The 15,655-nt window shown below is 37.1% G+C and overlaps 1 protein-coding gene across 2 annotated transcripts in view; it reads right to left on the bottom strand.

Moving 5' to 3' along the window:
- THSD7B (thrombospondin type 1 domain containing 7B) overlaps positions 1 to 15,655 on the bottom strand; it is an 835,144-nt gene that overhangs the window by 101,381 nt on the left and 718,108 nt on the right. For both annotated transcript variants that reach the window (XM_032286329.1, XM_032286330.1), the window contains one exon: positions 5,100 to 5,233. In XM_032286329.1, coding sequence (XP_032142220.1) covers positions 5,100 to 5,233 — 134 coding nt within the window. The remainder of the gene's footprint in view (positions 1 to 5,099; positions 5,234 to 15,655) is intronic.

Here is a 15,655-nt window from a genome sequence, read left to right as displayed (position 1 = left end):
CTGGGTATTCTGACAAGCCCGAGAGTAAAGACTTCAAAATATTTAAATTGAGGGTGTTCTTGAATGAAAATGCAGTTATCCACTACATATCCTGCATCATCAACTTCCTTGCCTGTCTCCCGTCACTCATCACCTCACTTCTACTCAAATTCATTGCAAAACTGCTTTAAGGCATTGTTTATATTTGCTATCTCCACTTTCTTTCCTCCTTTCCTCCTGCCTCCCTGATTGTTACCTCTTGAACTCACTTAAATCACACTTTTATGACCATTCCAGAGAAACCTCTGATTGAGATCAACAGACTCTCCATTGCCAAACTCAATGGTCAATTCTTATCTCAGTAAATCAAAGAGCATTTGAAAGAACTGATTACTATATCCTCTTGACTAACTCTCTTGTCCATCTTCTCATTTTCTTTGTTTTCCTTCTATTCCAGTTTTTTTTTTCTTAGTCTCACTTGTAGAATCTTTCTATTCACTCTACTCTATGAATGTTGGAGTTCTCCAGGACTCAATTTCTCCTCAATATACATACTAAATTTATAAGCTAATGGTGCCCAAACTTATATTCTAAATCTCTCCTCTGAACCGGATTGTAATAGCTCAGTAGGAAAGCTACTATCACCTCAAATTTAATCTGTTCAAAAGCTAACTTTTGATTTTTCTCTCAAAGCTGTTTCTAATGTTCCCCAACTCAACAAATTATGCCATTATTCCTAACATTGCTCAGGCCATACTACCTAACAGTCATTTTTGAGACTTCTTTTTTTTCCCACTCTGCAATTATTTTATCAGCAAACACTGTTTTCTGTACCTTCAGAATATATTTCAAATTTGACTTTCACATCACTTTCACTTTTACTAAATCGATCCAACCATTAACTTCCTTCATCTGGAATTCTGCAATGGCCTCAAGACTGTATCCCTTGCTGTTCTACACTACACTCTGAAAATACCTTCCCTATATCCAGTAAGGCTCTTTTCAGATGTAAATAAGAGGCCCAGTGGCATGGTTCATGCCTGTAATTCCAGCACTTTGGGAGGTGGAGGGGTGGATCACTTGAGGTCAGGAGTTCGAGACCAGCCTGGCCAACATGGCGAAACACTGATTCTACTAAAAATACAAAAATTAGCTGGGTTTGGTGGTAGTCACCTGTGATCACAGCTATCTGGAAGGCTGGGGCATGAGAATCACTTCAACCTGGGAAGCAGAGGCTGCAGTGAGCCATGACTGCACCACGGCACTCCAGCCTGGGTGATGGAGGGACACTCAGTCTAAATAAATAAATAAATAGATAGACAGCTGGATAGATAAATATATTAATTAATTAAATAATGTAAATAAGAGCATGTCATTCCCCCGCCTCAAACCTTCCATAACTTCATGTTGCAGTTATAATAAGAACCAGCCTTTATCTTGTTTGAGTACTAACACTAGTCACATGGAAGAGCTTGTCACTCCTGCTTTTTATTCTCCTTGTCCCTGGAATTCTCCTTCTACATATTTTCACACTCATTTGGGTCTCTTACTATATTCAGGTTTGTGCTCAAATATTTTGCTGACTATCTTGCCAAAATAATACCCCTGATAACTCCAACCCAGTTTTGTTTTTCTTTTTGGCATTTCATAGCAAAGACATTTCACTGTATATTAATTTAGGTCTTCATTTTTTCTCTCTCTACTGTGATTATGACCACATCAGACCAATCTGGTTGAATTTTTATGTAACAAAGTTGTGAGTTGTTTTTCAGTTGTCATGGGTCCCTTATAGTAAAGGTTATGAAACCCTACAGGCATGCCCAGATGAACCAAGCACAAGTGGAATGTGAGTACTCAGACTGAGAAGAAGGACTAAATTAATATGGGGATACTGCATGGCAGGATGTAAGATCAGTCAGGTCAAGCTCCTGGCATCACGCCATAGGAGGATCCAGTCAAATCATGTCTTTTAGCATCACTTTATTGCAAGATCTAATCAGATTATACCTTGTTATTTAAGCTTATAAAACATGACCCAGCCCTCAGCTCAGGGAGACAGAGTTGAGCATTTCCTCCTCCTGTCTCCTTGTCAACTGACTTAAAATAAATTTGTTTTGCTGCAAAAACCTGGTGCGTCAGTGTTTGGCTTTCCCCTTCATGTGAGTAAATGGACCAAATTTGACTCAATGACATTATACTGTCAATTCTTGGAGGACAAAAATGTTATTCACTATTTTATCTAATGTGCTTAGAGCAATATCTGATACATAGGAGGCAAATATTTATAAATATTTTTGATTTAATAATTGATTCTAGTCACAGATAAATCATGGAGATGTCCTCCAGTTGGATACAACATAGCAGGGTTTATCTTCTCATTACAAGGTTTTAAGAAAGAGAACAGATAAGCTATTTCATTCATTATAAGGCCTTATTAAGGTCAATAATAGTTTGGAATGCAAGGAAACTGGAAGATCTACTTCACATATTTAAAAGTAATTCTGTACATACAGCATGTTACATTGTGAGTATGTATATTTTCTAGGGCTACATCAATGGTTTGAATGTGTCTCCCAAATTTCATGTGTTAGAAACTTAATCTCCCAAATGTGTATGTTGGTTGGAGATGGAACCATTGGGACATAATTAGGATTAGATTAAGTCATCAGAGTGGAGCTGCCATGATGAGACTGGTGGCTTTATAAGAAGAGAAAGAGAAAGACCTGAGCTAACACGCAGGCCATTACCCTATCTCCATGTGATGCCCTACATTTTGTTATGACGCAGTACAAAAAGTCCTCGCCAGAAGCTTCTGCCATGTGAGAAGAACATAAATTTTCAGGGCGTGGGGAAGAATAATATGATTTGAATGTGTCACTCTAAAATTCATGTGTTAAAAATGTAATTGCCAATGTAATAGTACTAAGATGTGAGGCCTCTAAGATATAACTGAGTCTTGAATGTGGAACCCTTATGAATGCCATTATTCTAGTATTTGAACTATTTCTAATGCAAGTAAGTTTATTCTTGAGGAAGTGGGTTATGATAAAAGCAAGCTTGGCTTAATTCTTGTGATCTCATTCTCACATGCTTGCTTGCCCTTCTACTTTCCTGCCATGTTATGAAACAGTACTAAAACCCTTGCCAGAAGCTGCTGCTATGTCCTTGGAATTCCCAGCCTCCAGAGCCATGTGCTAAATACATTTCTTTTCTTTATACATTGCTAAGTCTCGGGTATTCTGTCATAGCAAAATAAAAAGAGCTGAAACAGCTCCCATAATAAAATACCACAGACTGGGTCACTTAAATGACATAAATTTATTTTCTCATAATTCTGGAGACTAGAAGTTTGAGATTGAGGTATAATCCAGGTTTTTTTTTTCCTCCGGAGGACTCTCTCTGGTTTATAGATGGCCATCTTCTCCCTGTGTCTTACATGGTCTTTCCTCAGTGTATGTCTGTGTCCTAGTCTTCTCTTCTTATAAGGCCACCAATTAGAATGGATTAGGGCCCATACCAATAACCTCATTTTACCTTAATTGCCTCTTTATAGATCCTATTTTTTTCCAAATGGTCACATTCTGAGGGTTAGAACTTAGATATATGCATTTTTTGGGGGGATGCCATAGGGAGTGGAAAGTATACAATTCATCCTATCATAGAGTAATACTTGATAGTTATACTGTTTTTATTATATCAGGCTTTGTAGGTTCAAGCTGAGGCATATGACTGAAAGGCCTTCTTGTTCAAGTGTGTTTTCCTCAATCAACCTTCCACACTTCTGTCCGTAGCAATTTATTCTCTTAAAGCTTTCTTTTTCTCCTGAGATTTTCCTTGAATATTTCTAAGAGGCCTGAATAGGATACAAGTAAGAGATGCCACACCTCATTTAGATATTACTTTATAAACTAGGTTGGTGAATTGTTTTTCAAAACCATGAGAGAATAAGACACAAAGACACAGGAGACAGAGTTTTTGAAGAGAAAAAGGTAAAAGCCCCAAATTTGCAATAACCTAAGCACCGGAGTTCCCAGAAGAAAGAACAACGAACAAAGGGAAAGAAAGATAATTTGTGTATTAGCCATTTGCTTGAGCTGGTGAAGGGAAGCACCTTTATAGTTTTGACAGCAGCTCTTTCTTTCAACATGACTACCAGTGATTTTGCAACATTGATACAGTCATAAATAGTGGGTATATACTGAATTATTGAATAAAGTGTATTTCACAGGTGTTCAATAATAATTAATGACATAACTAGGCTCTGCCTTGCAACTGACTTCCAACAGTTAACTCAATAGGCAGCTACCTGATTTGGATACTGACTGTCCATTTGGGACACAGCTGCCTAAATCTGACAAAATGAAACACTACCCATGTGCAATAGTTGACTAAGCTATGTTTCTTCTTTATTTTACATACTAATCATTATGCATTAATATTCTAACTTTTGTTGTTTTAAATGTCTAATGTTCGTTGCCATTATCCTCAGTTGGTAGGTACATTCTTCTTTCTTTCAAAATCATTTCTAAATAGATGGTTTATTTAGAAACGATTTTGAAAGAAATTTATAAACAAAAACCTTAAACAGGCTTCCTCAGTAAATAATAGAGCATTCACTAAGTTCTCTCAGAGATGTGTCCTCTTATATTAAAATGTATTGCTACTGTTCATAGGTATTCTCAGACTTTAGTTTCCAAGGCTAATCATGGGGTTTAAATTAACCTTTTCAATTATCAACATCCAAAATTTAAAAAATGTTCATGAATTATACTAACCATAACGCAAAAAAAGAGAAATGGAAACTCAGAATCTCCTAATTCGTTAAAAATGATGGCCATGAATCAATGGAGTAACACCAGTCTGTTCCAGGCAGGTGGTTCTCACACCAATATTGTTTGCAAGATATGCTAAAGGATTGTTGCTCCACTGCAAAGGGAACCCCACTACACACATGGCAGGTTAGGATGCATACATTTCAATGAATATTTCAAGGATGAGCAAAAACCAGAGTATATGTTATGAAAATCAGAGTGTACTTGGATAAACATCACTGCTGTTTTTATAAAAAATGTATAAGTTCCACTTCCCCCTATGTCCCGAATCTCTCCATTTTCACACACCTGATTTTCCTAGACTGTGTTCCTCCTCCACAGCGCAGGGACCTCAGCTCATTGTTGATTTTGCATGAAGACCAGTGTTCTACAACCCAGGAATACTGATTGCACTCACTGTAACATGGGACAGCCTCATGCACCTGTCAAGAATAGGAAAGAAAAAAAAATTATGTGGAACTATCCAACTTATAGAAAAATATCCTATCTTTTAGTAATGCTTGCTGAACATAACCCAAGAAACTATACTTTGGCCCAAACAGCCAAATTACTTTCCCAAGAAGCAAGATAGATTTGGCTTCTCTGAATTTACTGACTTGCCCAAAGAAGCATACAGGGGAAATCAACTAAAATATGATCGTATGCTTACAGAAGAGAACAAAGGACAGTCATTTCCTAGTGCCAAGGATAGGAATTCCATTATCATTTCATTTCCTCCAACAGCTCACACAGCATCTATTAGATGGTCCAGCTCTCAATTATATGGTATATTGTATTCTCAGATGTACTTTCACATGTCAATTGAAAGGAGCATATATAAGGAAAATTATTCTTGAATATAAGAGGTTCTTATAATGCATAAGAAAAGTGGTAATATTTGCACCGGAAATTTCTTTTTATGCCCCCAAATGATCAATGCTAACAGGCAATCATTTAGCCTCCTGGGTACTGTGGCTTCATATAAATTTAGCTATATGTAGGATGTTTTCAGAGTGTAGCTAAGACACACACACACACACACACACACACACACACACACACACAAGAGAAATACTGCTAAACTGTTAGTGGCTCTGCATGATTATTGACTATGAATATTTCCAATTTTATGGTGAAAACAATGAGTAAGGTAAATGAATTCTTAGGTTACTTCCTATACATTTGTTTGTGGTGATTTTTTTTTCTGAAATTGTATCCCAGTGGGCAGCCAATTGAGTTTGTCTGCCTCTTTGTGGCTGCATTTCAATTGCATTTCTCCTTAATATGGAGCACAGTGCTCTTTCTAGGTAAGAAAAAGAACACTGTTCCAATGCATGATCACAAAGATGGCTCAATTAAAGGCATGCTTACAAAGACTGGTTCTACCTATCACCAGTGTAGTTAATTTATGCTTTTCCTTATAAATAATAATTTAAGTTTCAATGTTTTCCTCCTCTTGCCTCTCTAATTCCATAAAATTGTAAATGATAACTAGGCTGCACTATCCGAACAGAACCATTGTTTGTATGTTTTTACTAAATGCAAGAGAAAGCACTATGTAATAGGATAATCAAAAAACAAGATTGGAGCGCCATCAGCATGTTAGGTGGAAATCAAATGAGAAAAGGTGATTTGCAAGACTACCTCTGAGGAATCACAAATAATGTCAGAAACTATTTTTAACCATCTGGTTCTGCTTGGGTCTCTTACTTAGAACTCACAGGAAAAAGATAAACCACAAAGTAACAAATATGTGAGGGCAAAATGAAAGGAGATGGGAAAATAGAAGTGGAAATGGGTGTGTGGAAATAAAGAAATTAAGTAATGAAAGGATGACATTTCATGCTGTGAATGCTGGCAAGAATGGAATAAAAGGCTCAGGAGCAGCTCCCACATTGGAATAAGAAGGTGATATCTTATACCTGGGAAGTCTTTCCCATAACAGTCATAGGACAGTAGATGTAAGAGAAGAATCTATAAAAAAATGAAGAGACAGGACCCCAACCAACCAGATACTAAGAAGCTGAGCTGATAACAGCTGAGGGCTTTGCTGATCCGACTGTTTCACGACAATGATGCTTTCACTGAATTTATGGTTTCGTTCTCTGAACACTTTAATATATATTAATTTAAACAAAGCTTTTTGGATTTCCCCTGATATAGAAGACAGCATCTCCGCCAAAGTACTTTGTACACACAGGGGGTGGATGAAAAAATTAAACTGAAAAGTGATTTATCCTATATTTCATGCATGAATTTAAGGGCATATGGTTGAGATAACCTCTCTGAAATGAAATTTTTTTTTTCTAAAGCTATCAATACTAAGAAGAACTTAGATTTTCACTCTCCCTCCCATATAAAGCCCCAAAGTCAAACTGCAAATGAAAAACTGTTTATTTAGTTGCACGTACCTTTGGTATAAACATTGGCTACCTGACCATATTAGTTTCTTGCTTACATTCTTTATGCTCCAGTCGTCTGCACCTGCAGCAGGATAGCTATCTGCAATGCCAAGCTATTGGAAGACAGGGAACAGGTCTGTGTAGGACTATTTTGAGCTACCTTCTTGAGTAATAGCATAAAAACAATACCCGTGAAACAAGATTCTCCATTCTCATGGAATTACTTGAAAATTTTCCCCATATGTGTCTATCATTTAAGAATTGTTCACACTGTTCGTTCTAGACAACCAATCCTTATTCTCTTTCTTCAAAGCACAAGTAAACCCCATCACAACACAAAGCTCTTCCCCTGACCCCAGTTAGCATTTCTTTGGCACCCAGCAACAGTCCCAGTTTTAAGTAGACTTGTAGCCAGATAATAAAGTCAGGGTGCACATGTGCTGGGCAGTTGTGTTGTTAGAAGTACATGGTGGGCTGTTGGAGGAGCAAACACTCAAAAAGTCGCCCCCTGGACTCCTCTGTGTATCTCTTAGCCTTTCATGACTTTAGCTCTTTATCTCACCTTAGTCCCCAAAACTATATGTCTGTTTCACACCTGAAATAATACTGAGTGGATATGCTCAGAGAGATGCAATTTGAACTCTCCATGCCAACGTATGCTTCTGCTCCTTACTGAAGTTACACTTAAACTGTCAGCATTTGTTTAAGTGTCTACTGGGGAGAAAATTCTGTCTTCTGCAGGGAAAGGCTGTGTTTTCATGATACATATTTTTCACAAGACATAAGGTGGAGGGGAGGCTATCAATACGTACTGGTTAAACTGAAACTAATCATTGAAGGTATCCAGGTTGCTAAATGCCCCGTTTAATTCTCTAGAGAAAACAGGCCCAGTCCATGAAATGAGTAAGGGATATTTTACAAAGCACAAAGGATGATAAGAAGAAACAAAAATAAAAATCTTTTCTTTCTATTATGGAAGTTGGGTGAAGAACAGCAATCTCACTATGTCATTGAAAAGTGTCAGTTGATGATTTTCTTGTTGGGAAAAAAAGCACTATTTTTTAAGAATTGTGAAAAATGTCTCCTCAAAGCCTTTGTTCAACAGGCAAGGAATCTTATCTAGAGGACCAAAAACACCCACAAAGGGCAAAAAGGCAGCAGGGCATTCAAGAATAAAAATTAACTACCCCGATGCCCAATTCCTTCTCCTGTCAGTCTTTTATGCTCTGCCTATTTTACATTGCTGTTTAGTTGGTGCTTATTATAGTTTTATAATGGAAATGTGTTGCCGCATGGACTTTATCAGGGAATCACATGAAAGTGTTCTCAAGGAGAGAAACGAGCCATGGGAAAGTTAAATGAAAACCATTCTGAATGCAACAAATTAGGAAAAAAACAACAAGGTTTAATAGGGCCATAGATGCTAAAAAATGCCACTGAAAAGTCCAAATCCTCTGAGAGAGGTAACATTTCATTCTCCTAGTAATGAGTCCTATTTGTTATTTCTTCACTGGAGGATCATGTTTTTATAATTTTGCCTATTCCAGAGTCACATCATAAACTCATTCATTGAGTCAGTCTTTTAGTATTTATTAAGTAAGCCTCTACTCATTGTAATTGATCAATTTAACTAAGTACTACTTTCTGATACTGCTTCTCTAGCTACAGACTGACTTTCCTGCCATCAACTTGGAAGCAGGGACTCACTGGGGCTTCGTGGAAGTCATTCTTGTATGTCAGAGCCTCAGGGTTCAAAAGCTCAAATAAAACAAATAATCCTTTAACAATAATCACATTACAAAAAAATAGAAACTTTACAGCCTCTGCCTTTCTGTAGCAATAAACCTTTAGTGAAGCTGCAAGTCAAGACCCAGTAGAAGCCTTCAGGCTTGACACTTCCATGCTAGGCACTGTGGCTACTCAATAGAACTTGGAAGTCAGTTCAAAGACCCATCTGGGATCAGAGATCCTGGCAAGTCAGATTCAATGTCTATTTCATTGGACTGTTAGGGGAAATGGTCTCTAAGAGAACTGATCTCAGTAAAGCATTATGGGATTGCTTCTCCAAATGTTGTGAGCTCATTTCATAAGATGTCCAATTTTGCCTCTCATCAGGCCTAGGATCCCCAACCCATAATTCAATGAACTTACTCCCAGCCATTCTATAGCTGTTCATGCTTTCTGCCTTTTCTCATTAATGGCTTACACTTTCCCTCCAGGTGGTTTCCCTGGGCTATACTCTCCCCCAGTTTACCACATTCTGGCCTTTTTCTTATTCAATCAGAGACTAAGTTATGCTTTCCTCGTTCTGGTTAGTCTGACTGACTGGAAAGGATCACATTTACATGAAGAACTGGTATTTCCATTTTTATCAGTTATGCATTTCTATCTGTTTGTGTACAATGTAATACTTCCTATGCTAAGTTTCAGTCCTAACACAGTCATACCCACAAGATGTACAAATATGCCCATAATAGTATCTGGTCAGCAATAGTAGCACAATAATACTGTATAGAACTTTATAGCTTGTGTAAGGTATTCTGTGTCTTAAATCTTGGTCATCACACTCATTGTAGTTAGACAAGGTTAATATAACCCTTACTTATAGGAAAAAACAAACACTAAAATTTGAGGGACACTAATTCCCACGCTCACATTGAGACAGCGAGACGCCAACTCTGGAGGGGCCAGTGGTGCACGGCCTCTGCCTGTTTAGTTTGTTCAGGCACATCACTACCCTCCGAGAGATACTGCACATCTTTTCAGTGAACATAATTCTAATAGTTCTAAATTCCGGAAAAAGGAAAGCCAGAAACAGAATTTTCAAAGTTGGCTATAAATTAGACGATGCCTGTTGCTTTATACAGAAAAACAATCTTTCAAAAGCAATTTATTCTTAGTCTTTGGGTAAGGAGATGCATTTGGCAATTTCAAAAAGTCAAAAAGTCATTCAGTAAACTAACTTACATATCTTTTGGAAGGTTACAACTATTTGTGGAAAGATGGTGGGTTAGGAATTTCTAGAGACATTTTTGAATTGGTATCTGCAGGAAAACTATTATGTCTGTGGTGTGTACTCTTGGTCGCTCAAGAGGGCAGTGTTGGGAATCGGGTATTTCTGGAGATTCCAGATCCAGTGATCCTGGGCCATTTACCTCTCTTGATTACTGTCTGTTTTAAGGCAGATGCTCAAGCCCCAGGCCCAGGCTATCCTCCTCTTTACAGGCATTTTCACACACTAGATTTTTTAGCTACACAGCAAGTGAGCAGATGTGCTCAGAATACTATGAGCTTCCCGTCATGCCTGGTTTGTTAGGAATCATCTTGAGTTTAAATATGTATTATGTGTTCTCAATTTTGATATAAAGAAGCCAAAAATTAACCTAAGAATACTAAATAAGCTTTATTTAACAAAATTTATTAATAAATAAATTGTTGAACTTTAAAGCCAATGGGAAGTTTATTAGAATAATAACTTCAGTAGCTGCACTCCTCATCGCCTAAGAATAGTGATTTGCAATCTGGATGTGCAGCCCTTAAGGACAGAAGCATTATTGCAGGGAGCCCATGAACATTTCACATCTTAAACCTTGTCTGTTGTCTCAATGAATAACATAATCTGAGGCATGTTGGTGTCATCTCTTGTCAAATGAATGTAGGCACCATTGTGATTAATGAAATTTTAATTTCATTTGAAGGTAGTGCTGAATTTGAATGAGCTTTTCTCCCCTTAGGCACTTTCCTAATTCAGGTTAAGAGTATAAGGTCTTCATATAAAAAATGCAGGGAACTGCTGCCTTTACATATAAAGAAGAGAAGAAATTAACTAACAAAAAGGCTATGCCCTAAAAACACACTGCTGTTTATATATAGATATAATAGACCTTCAGAAATCACTTTCAGAAGGATATCTTTTTGAAGAATAACTTTTTCTGGATTCTTTTTTTTCCATTTATATCTTTATATATTTTTATCTTTTGATTATTTCAATGATTTGGTTGCTTTTTTATTATTTATTTACCGATTTTAATATTTTAACTTTCATTTTAGGTTCGGGGTACATGTGCTGGTTTGTTATATAGGTAAACTCATGACTCAGGAGTTTAGTGTATAGGGTATTTAGTTACCCAGGTACTAAGCATAGAACTGAGCTCTCGACTGTTTACCTTTCATTTTCTAATGATCTAAAGGACTTAACCCTTGCCCCCTGGCCTGAGTGTCACTGAAGATCTTAACAGCATGGGGTCATCAAAATGAAGCCAACACCTACTGCCAGCTAAACCACCCATGTCATCCACAAAGTCTTATTTTCTTTGCCATGCTGAAAGTACTGAGACTTAAATATAGTCATAAGCTTGCAAGCACTTCATCCCTGCTCCTGTGCCTCCTGACTCTTCAGTGATGTTGCACACAGTGCTTCTTCCCACCACACAACGTATTTAACAGAGGGCAGCCACAAAGCCCTCATCTCAAAGACCGTAGTTAAAGCTACGCTATCTGCACTGATGTAGCTTAGTTTATTTGTAATGACAGATATGTAGAAATTCCTTAGTTTTTTAATGCATAATATTATATTTCTCCCCATAGTGGATTTATATTTCTTATTGTGCATAGTTTAAGTGACTATGAAAATACACTATAATTTCGAAGTGAACTGCACAGTAAGGGATATTCAATCAGCAACATAAATTACTGTTTTGCAGTCCTATAAAGTGAACAATATTCTACAAGGCAAGTACTAAAAAACATTTACAGACACACATTTGAGCATTGATCAGACACCCTCTGTATTTTTTTTTTTTTTTCAGAACAGAGGGAGCATATTGACATAGGCACTTGGGGCAAGCTGAACTGTAAAGCCCACATTCTGTTCCACAGCACTATGCAAACAGTCACAGCAAATAGAATGAGAGGGAAACTTACTCCAGAGTCTAAAACGCCTTCTCCAGTACCCTGGGAGATGCTTCCCACTGCCATGCTGTATTATGGCAAGAAATCAGATAGGATTTTGAATATTACTCACAGCATGCCAGGGACTTCAGCCATGGTGGTTCTTCCAATTTTCATAGAACAGATTGTAGTTATCAATCAATTTCAAGTGAAAAAAAGCAATACCATGCCAGCTATAATTGATACTCTCAGAAAATATTGTAAGAGCTGAATTTACAGGTCTTCAGAAAAGAGGTTATGGATAAACCTTGAGGACACAATGCTAAGTGAAATACGCCAATCACAAAAGGACAAATACTGCATGATAGATTTAGGTGAGGTATCTAAAATAGTCAAACTCATCGACAGGAAGAATAGAATGGTAGTTGCCAGGGGCTGGAGGGTCAGGGAAATAGGGAGTTCCTAATCAATGGATATAAAACTTCAATTATGCAAGATTAATATATTCTAGAGACCTACTATAGGATGCTGTGCCTGTAGATAACAATACCCTATCATACAATTGATAATCTGTTAAGAGGGCTTCATGCTAAGTGTTCTTATCAGAATAATTTTTTTAAAAGTTACGTGTCTCAGAAAAGGTTGGATTGCACCATGGAAACCTATCAGAGAAAGAATGCCACTGCTTTTTACCATCTAAGAGATACTGTTTAGAGTCTAGTGCAAGAATGGGTAGATAAATACATTGAGTGAGTGAGTCTGGGTCCCTGAATATGACCACCAGAAATCCGATGAAAACGGAAAACTTTCTATCTCTGTTGCAAAAAGAGCATCTGAAAAAAAAGACATGTCTGCCTTCTGGCAGGCAGAAAAGGCTCTACATGTTACAGGGATAAGGTGGGGTTAAAAGCAGAGATCAGTTAATAGATCTCAGTCCTAGAAACATATGTCCTAAGGTTAAGTAAATCAAAAAGGTATGTAGTGCTGTTTAGGATTTACCAAGGAAAGGAGGAGAATGAGTTTAAGCTCCAGGCTTGCAACTTTTTGTTACCTAAGAAATAAAGGCTTGGGGAAAACCTTTACTTTCTTTATGGACTTTTGCTGGAAGGAAGCTTGATACAGCTCCCTGTTATTTTCTGTGGTTAAGAATTTCATGCTATTTCTATTCTGTAGGATGCACACAAGTTCCTTACTCAATATATGCAAGAAGGCAAGAAGCTTATAGAGCATGCCCAGGAAATCAATATAATTTGAGTTATAAAAATGTGATTGTAAAAAGAAGAAATATAATTTAAGGCACACACTCCTTAGGCAGAGAAATCCTACATTTGTGTCACTGGGCTATTAAATAGACAAGGATGAGTAGCCCTAGTTAGGATTAACCTAATATGAACTACTATACTTTGAAAGGGAGATTTGTTAATCAATCAAGTGAACTAACCAAAATCTGAATGTAATTCTCACAAACTGTACATAGGGCCATGATGTGTACAGAATAAAGTCTGGAGACTGCAGCTAGCTGGGATAAGTAAATGGGAAAATGTAATGTAAGATATTCTTTGTGGACAATGAGAGTTACTAAGACTTCTGAGATTTATATTATGAGATATTCCAGTTTGGGAAAGAATAAGTCATCTTGAATGTGAGGGAGATGAGAGTGTATGAAAGGGCTGAGAAAGAATGAGATTGCTATGGTCTCAGCATGAGGTTATAGCTACGGAATAATGATAATCACTATTACTATTTCACAAAGCTTCCAGTATATAACAAGGAAAAAGGAGCACCAAAATTTAGGAGTAAAAATCAAAGAGACAGTTGAAACATCAGTGCTACTTTTTGGGATCATTTAAAATTAGTATATACTAGAACTTAGGAACATATTCAAATTTCCTGTTTTTCACCAAGAGCATTGTGAGGAAAAAGACAAGAGAGCTGCCTCCCAAGTGCCCTGAATGCCAGGGAGTATTGCTAATGAGAAGTGCAGCAGACACTCTTGGGTATTTGCAAAGAAAATTTCTTCATAATGTATTTGCCATCTTATTTCATCTTATGTTGGCTTCTTTGGGATAAATCTGATGTCATATATGACCTTAATAGCAATCTAGTCTTTGTAAGTTTTGCTCAGAACTTACCAGTATTCACAGTAGGCAAGCACAAAACTGGATCTGGCCTGAATTCCAGGACTGTGTCCAAGAGGAAAGCCCATAACTGATAAGAAATGCCTTGTTAGGACTTTCTTATCATGCAGTGAGAGCTCCAGGCCCACCAAGCTACAGTGTCTTAATTAGCACTGCAAATAAAACTTCCCTACTCTCAAACGCATCAGAGTTCTTATATATCACTTATTCCACAGTCTATCAGGAAGCAAAAGAGGACAGGACAAAAGAATAAACTAGCAAAAATGGCCTTTATTCTGTCTAGAAAGTCTGATTTTAGAAAAAGAAAAAACATATGAATTGCAGTCTGCAAACTCCATTCCTGATGTGGCTAATTTCTAAATGAGTTTGTTATCATAATAAGAGAAAGGAGGAAATTGCTGCATCTTTTCATCCAAGAGGTAAAATAGATAATTACTTCATTGTAGTTTGGGGAAAAGAGAAAAATGAAAATAATGATTTTAATATAGCCCTATAGAGACTTTTCCACAGAAGTGTTACAAACATATACACACACACACACAGAGTGAACTTTTTCTTCTCTTGTAGAAAAGTACAAATGTATGAAGAAGCAATTCTGAGAACACATTGTGTTATAACACGTTAAAATTCAAGGCTAGGCACAGTACAAAATGGTTTTTTGAAAGTAAGAACACTTAGTGTGAGTTATTCCATAAACATACCTGATATGTCTGGGACAAAGTTAAAGTGGAACATAGAGACAGAAGTGGTGTTTTATAACCAAGTATGGCACAGCCTGACCTTTGCAGAAGTGTGAAGCAAAATTGATTGGATAATGGAATTCCTGCCGCTCACTTACATCGTGATAAATTGGGATCTTGGCTCTGAGTTCCACACTAATTTCAACAGTTGGAGACTTTTATTAAGGACTAATTGAAAGCTGTTGCTTTATGGAATAAAGGGTATTTTATTGCAAACATTCTTCTTCTGAGGCAGACAGTGAGGAACAGACAAAGACTGATACAGACCTTTCTGGCTCTTCACAAAATAAAAACAGATGGTTTCTGAAGAAAAGTGTTCATTTTAGGCTAACCTGTACCTTGCCTCCATTTGATTAAACTTCATTTGGTTGGCCAAAGAAAAGATTGCTGATGGTAAGGTAAAAGCTACTTTTAACAAGAGCAGATATTCCTACATGCAATAAATAATTAAGACCACAAAAAGTGTTACTGAATGGTCAACTAACCCATTTACATAAAGTGGGCATATTTCCACAAACTTGGCCTTGCTAATAGGTTAAAACATAAATACACACGTGTGTACAAACAATAAGAGCCTTCTCTGATATTATTGAGAACTAAGAATTCCAGAAAACCATATCTTCTGCAAGAAAACCCCAGTCTCGCCAAAAGAAAGAAAAAGTGTTTGTAAATCATTGTCCCTGGTTTATGCTCTG

The sequence above is a fragment of the Sapajus apella genome, unplaced genomic scaffold (assembly GCF_009761245.1).
Source record: "Sapajus apella isolate SASKATOON/1434 unplaced genomic scaffold, GSC_monkey_1.0 scaffold18, whole genome shotgun sequence".
Lineage (NCBI taxonomy): Eukaryota > Metazoa > Chordata > Mammalia > Primates > Cebidae > Sapajus > Sapajus apella.
This window is presented reverse-complemented; position numbering and strand designations above follow the sequence as displayed.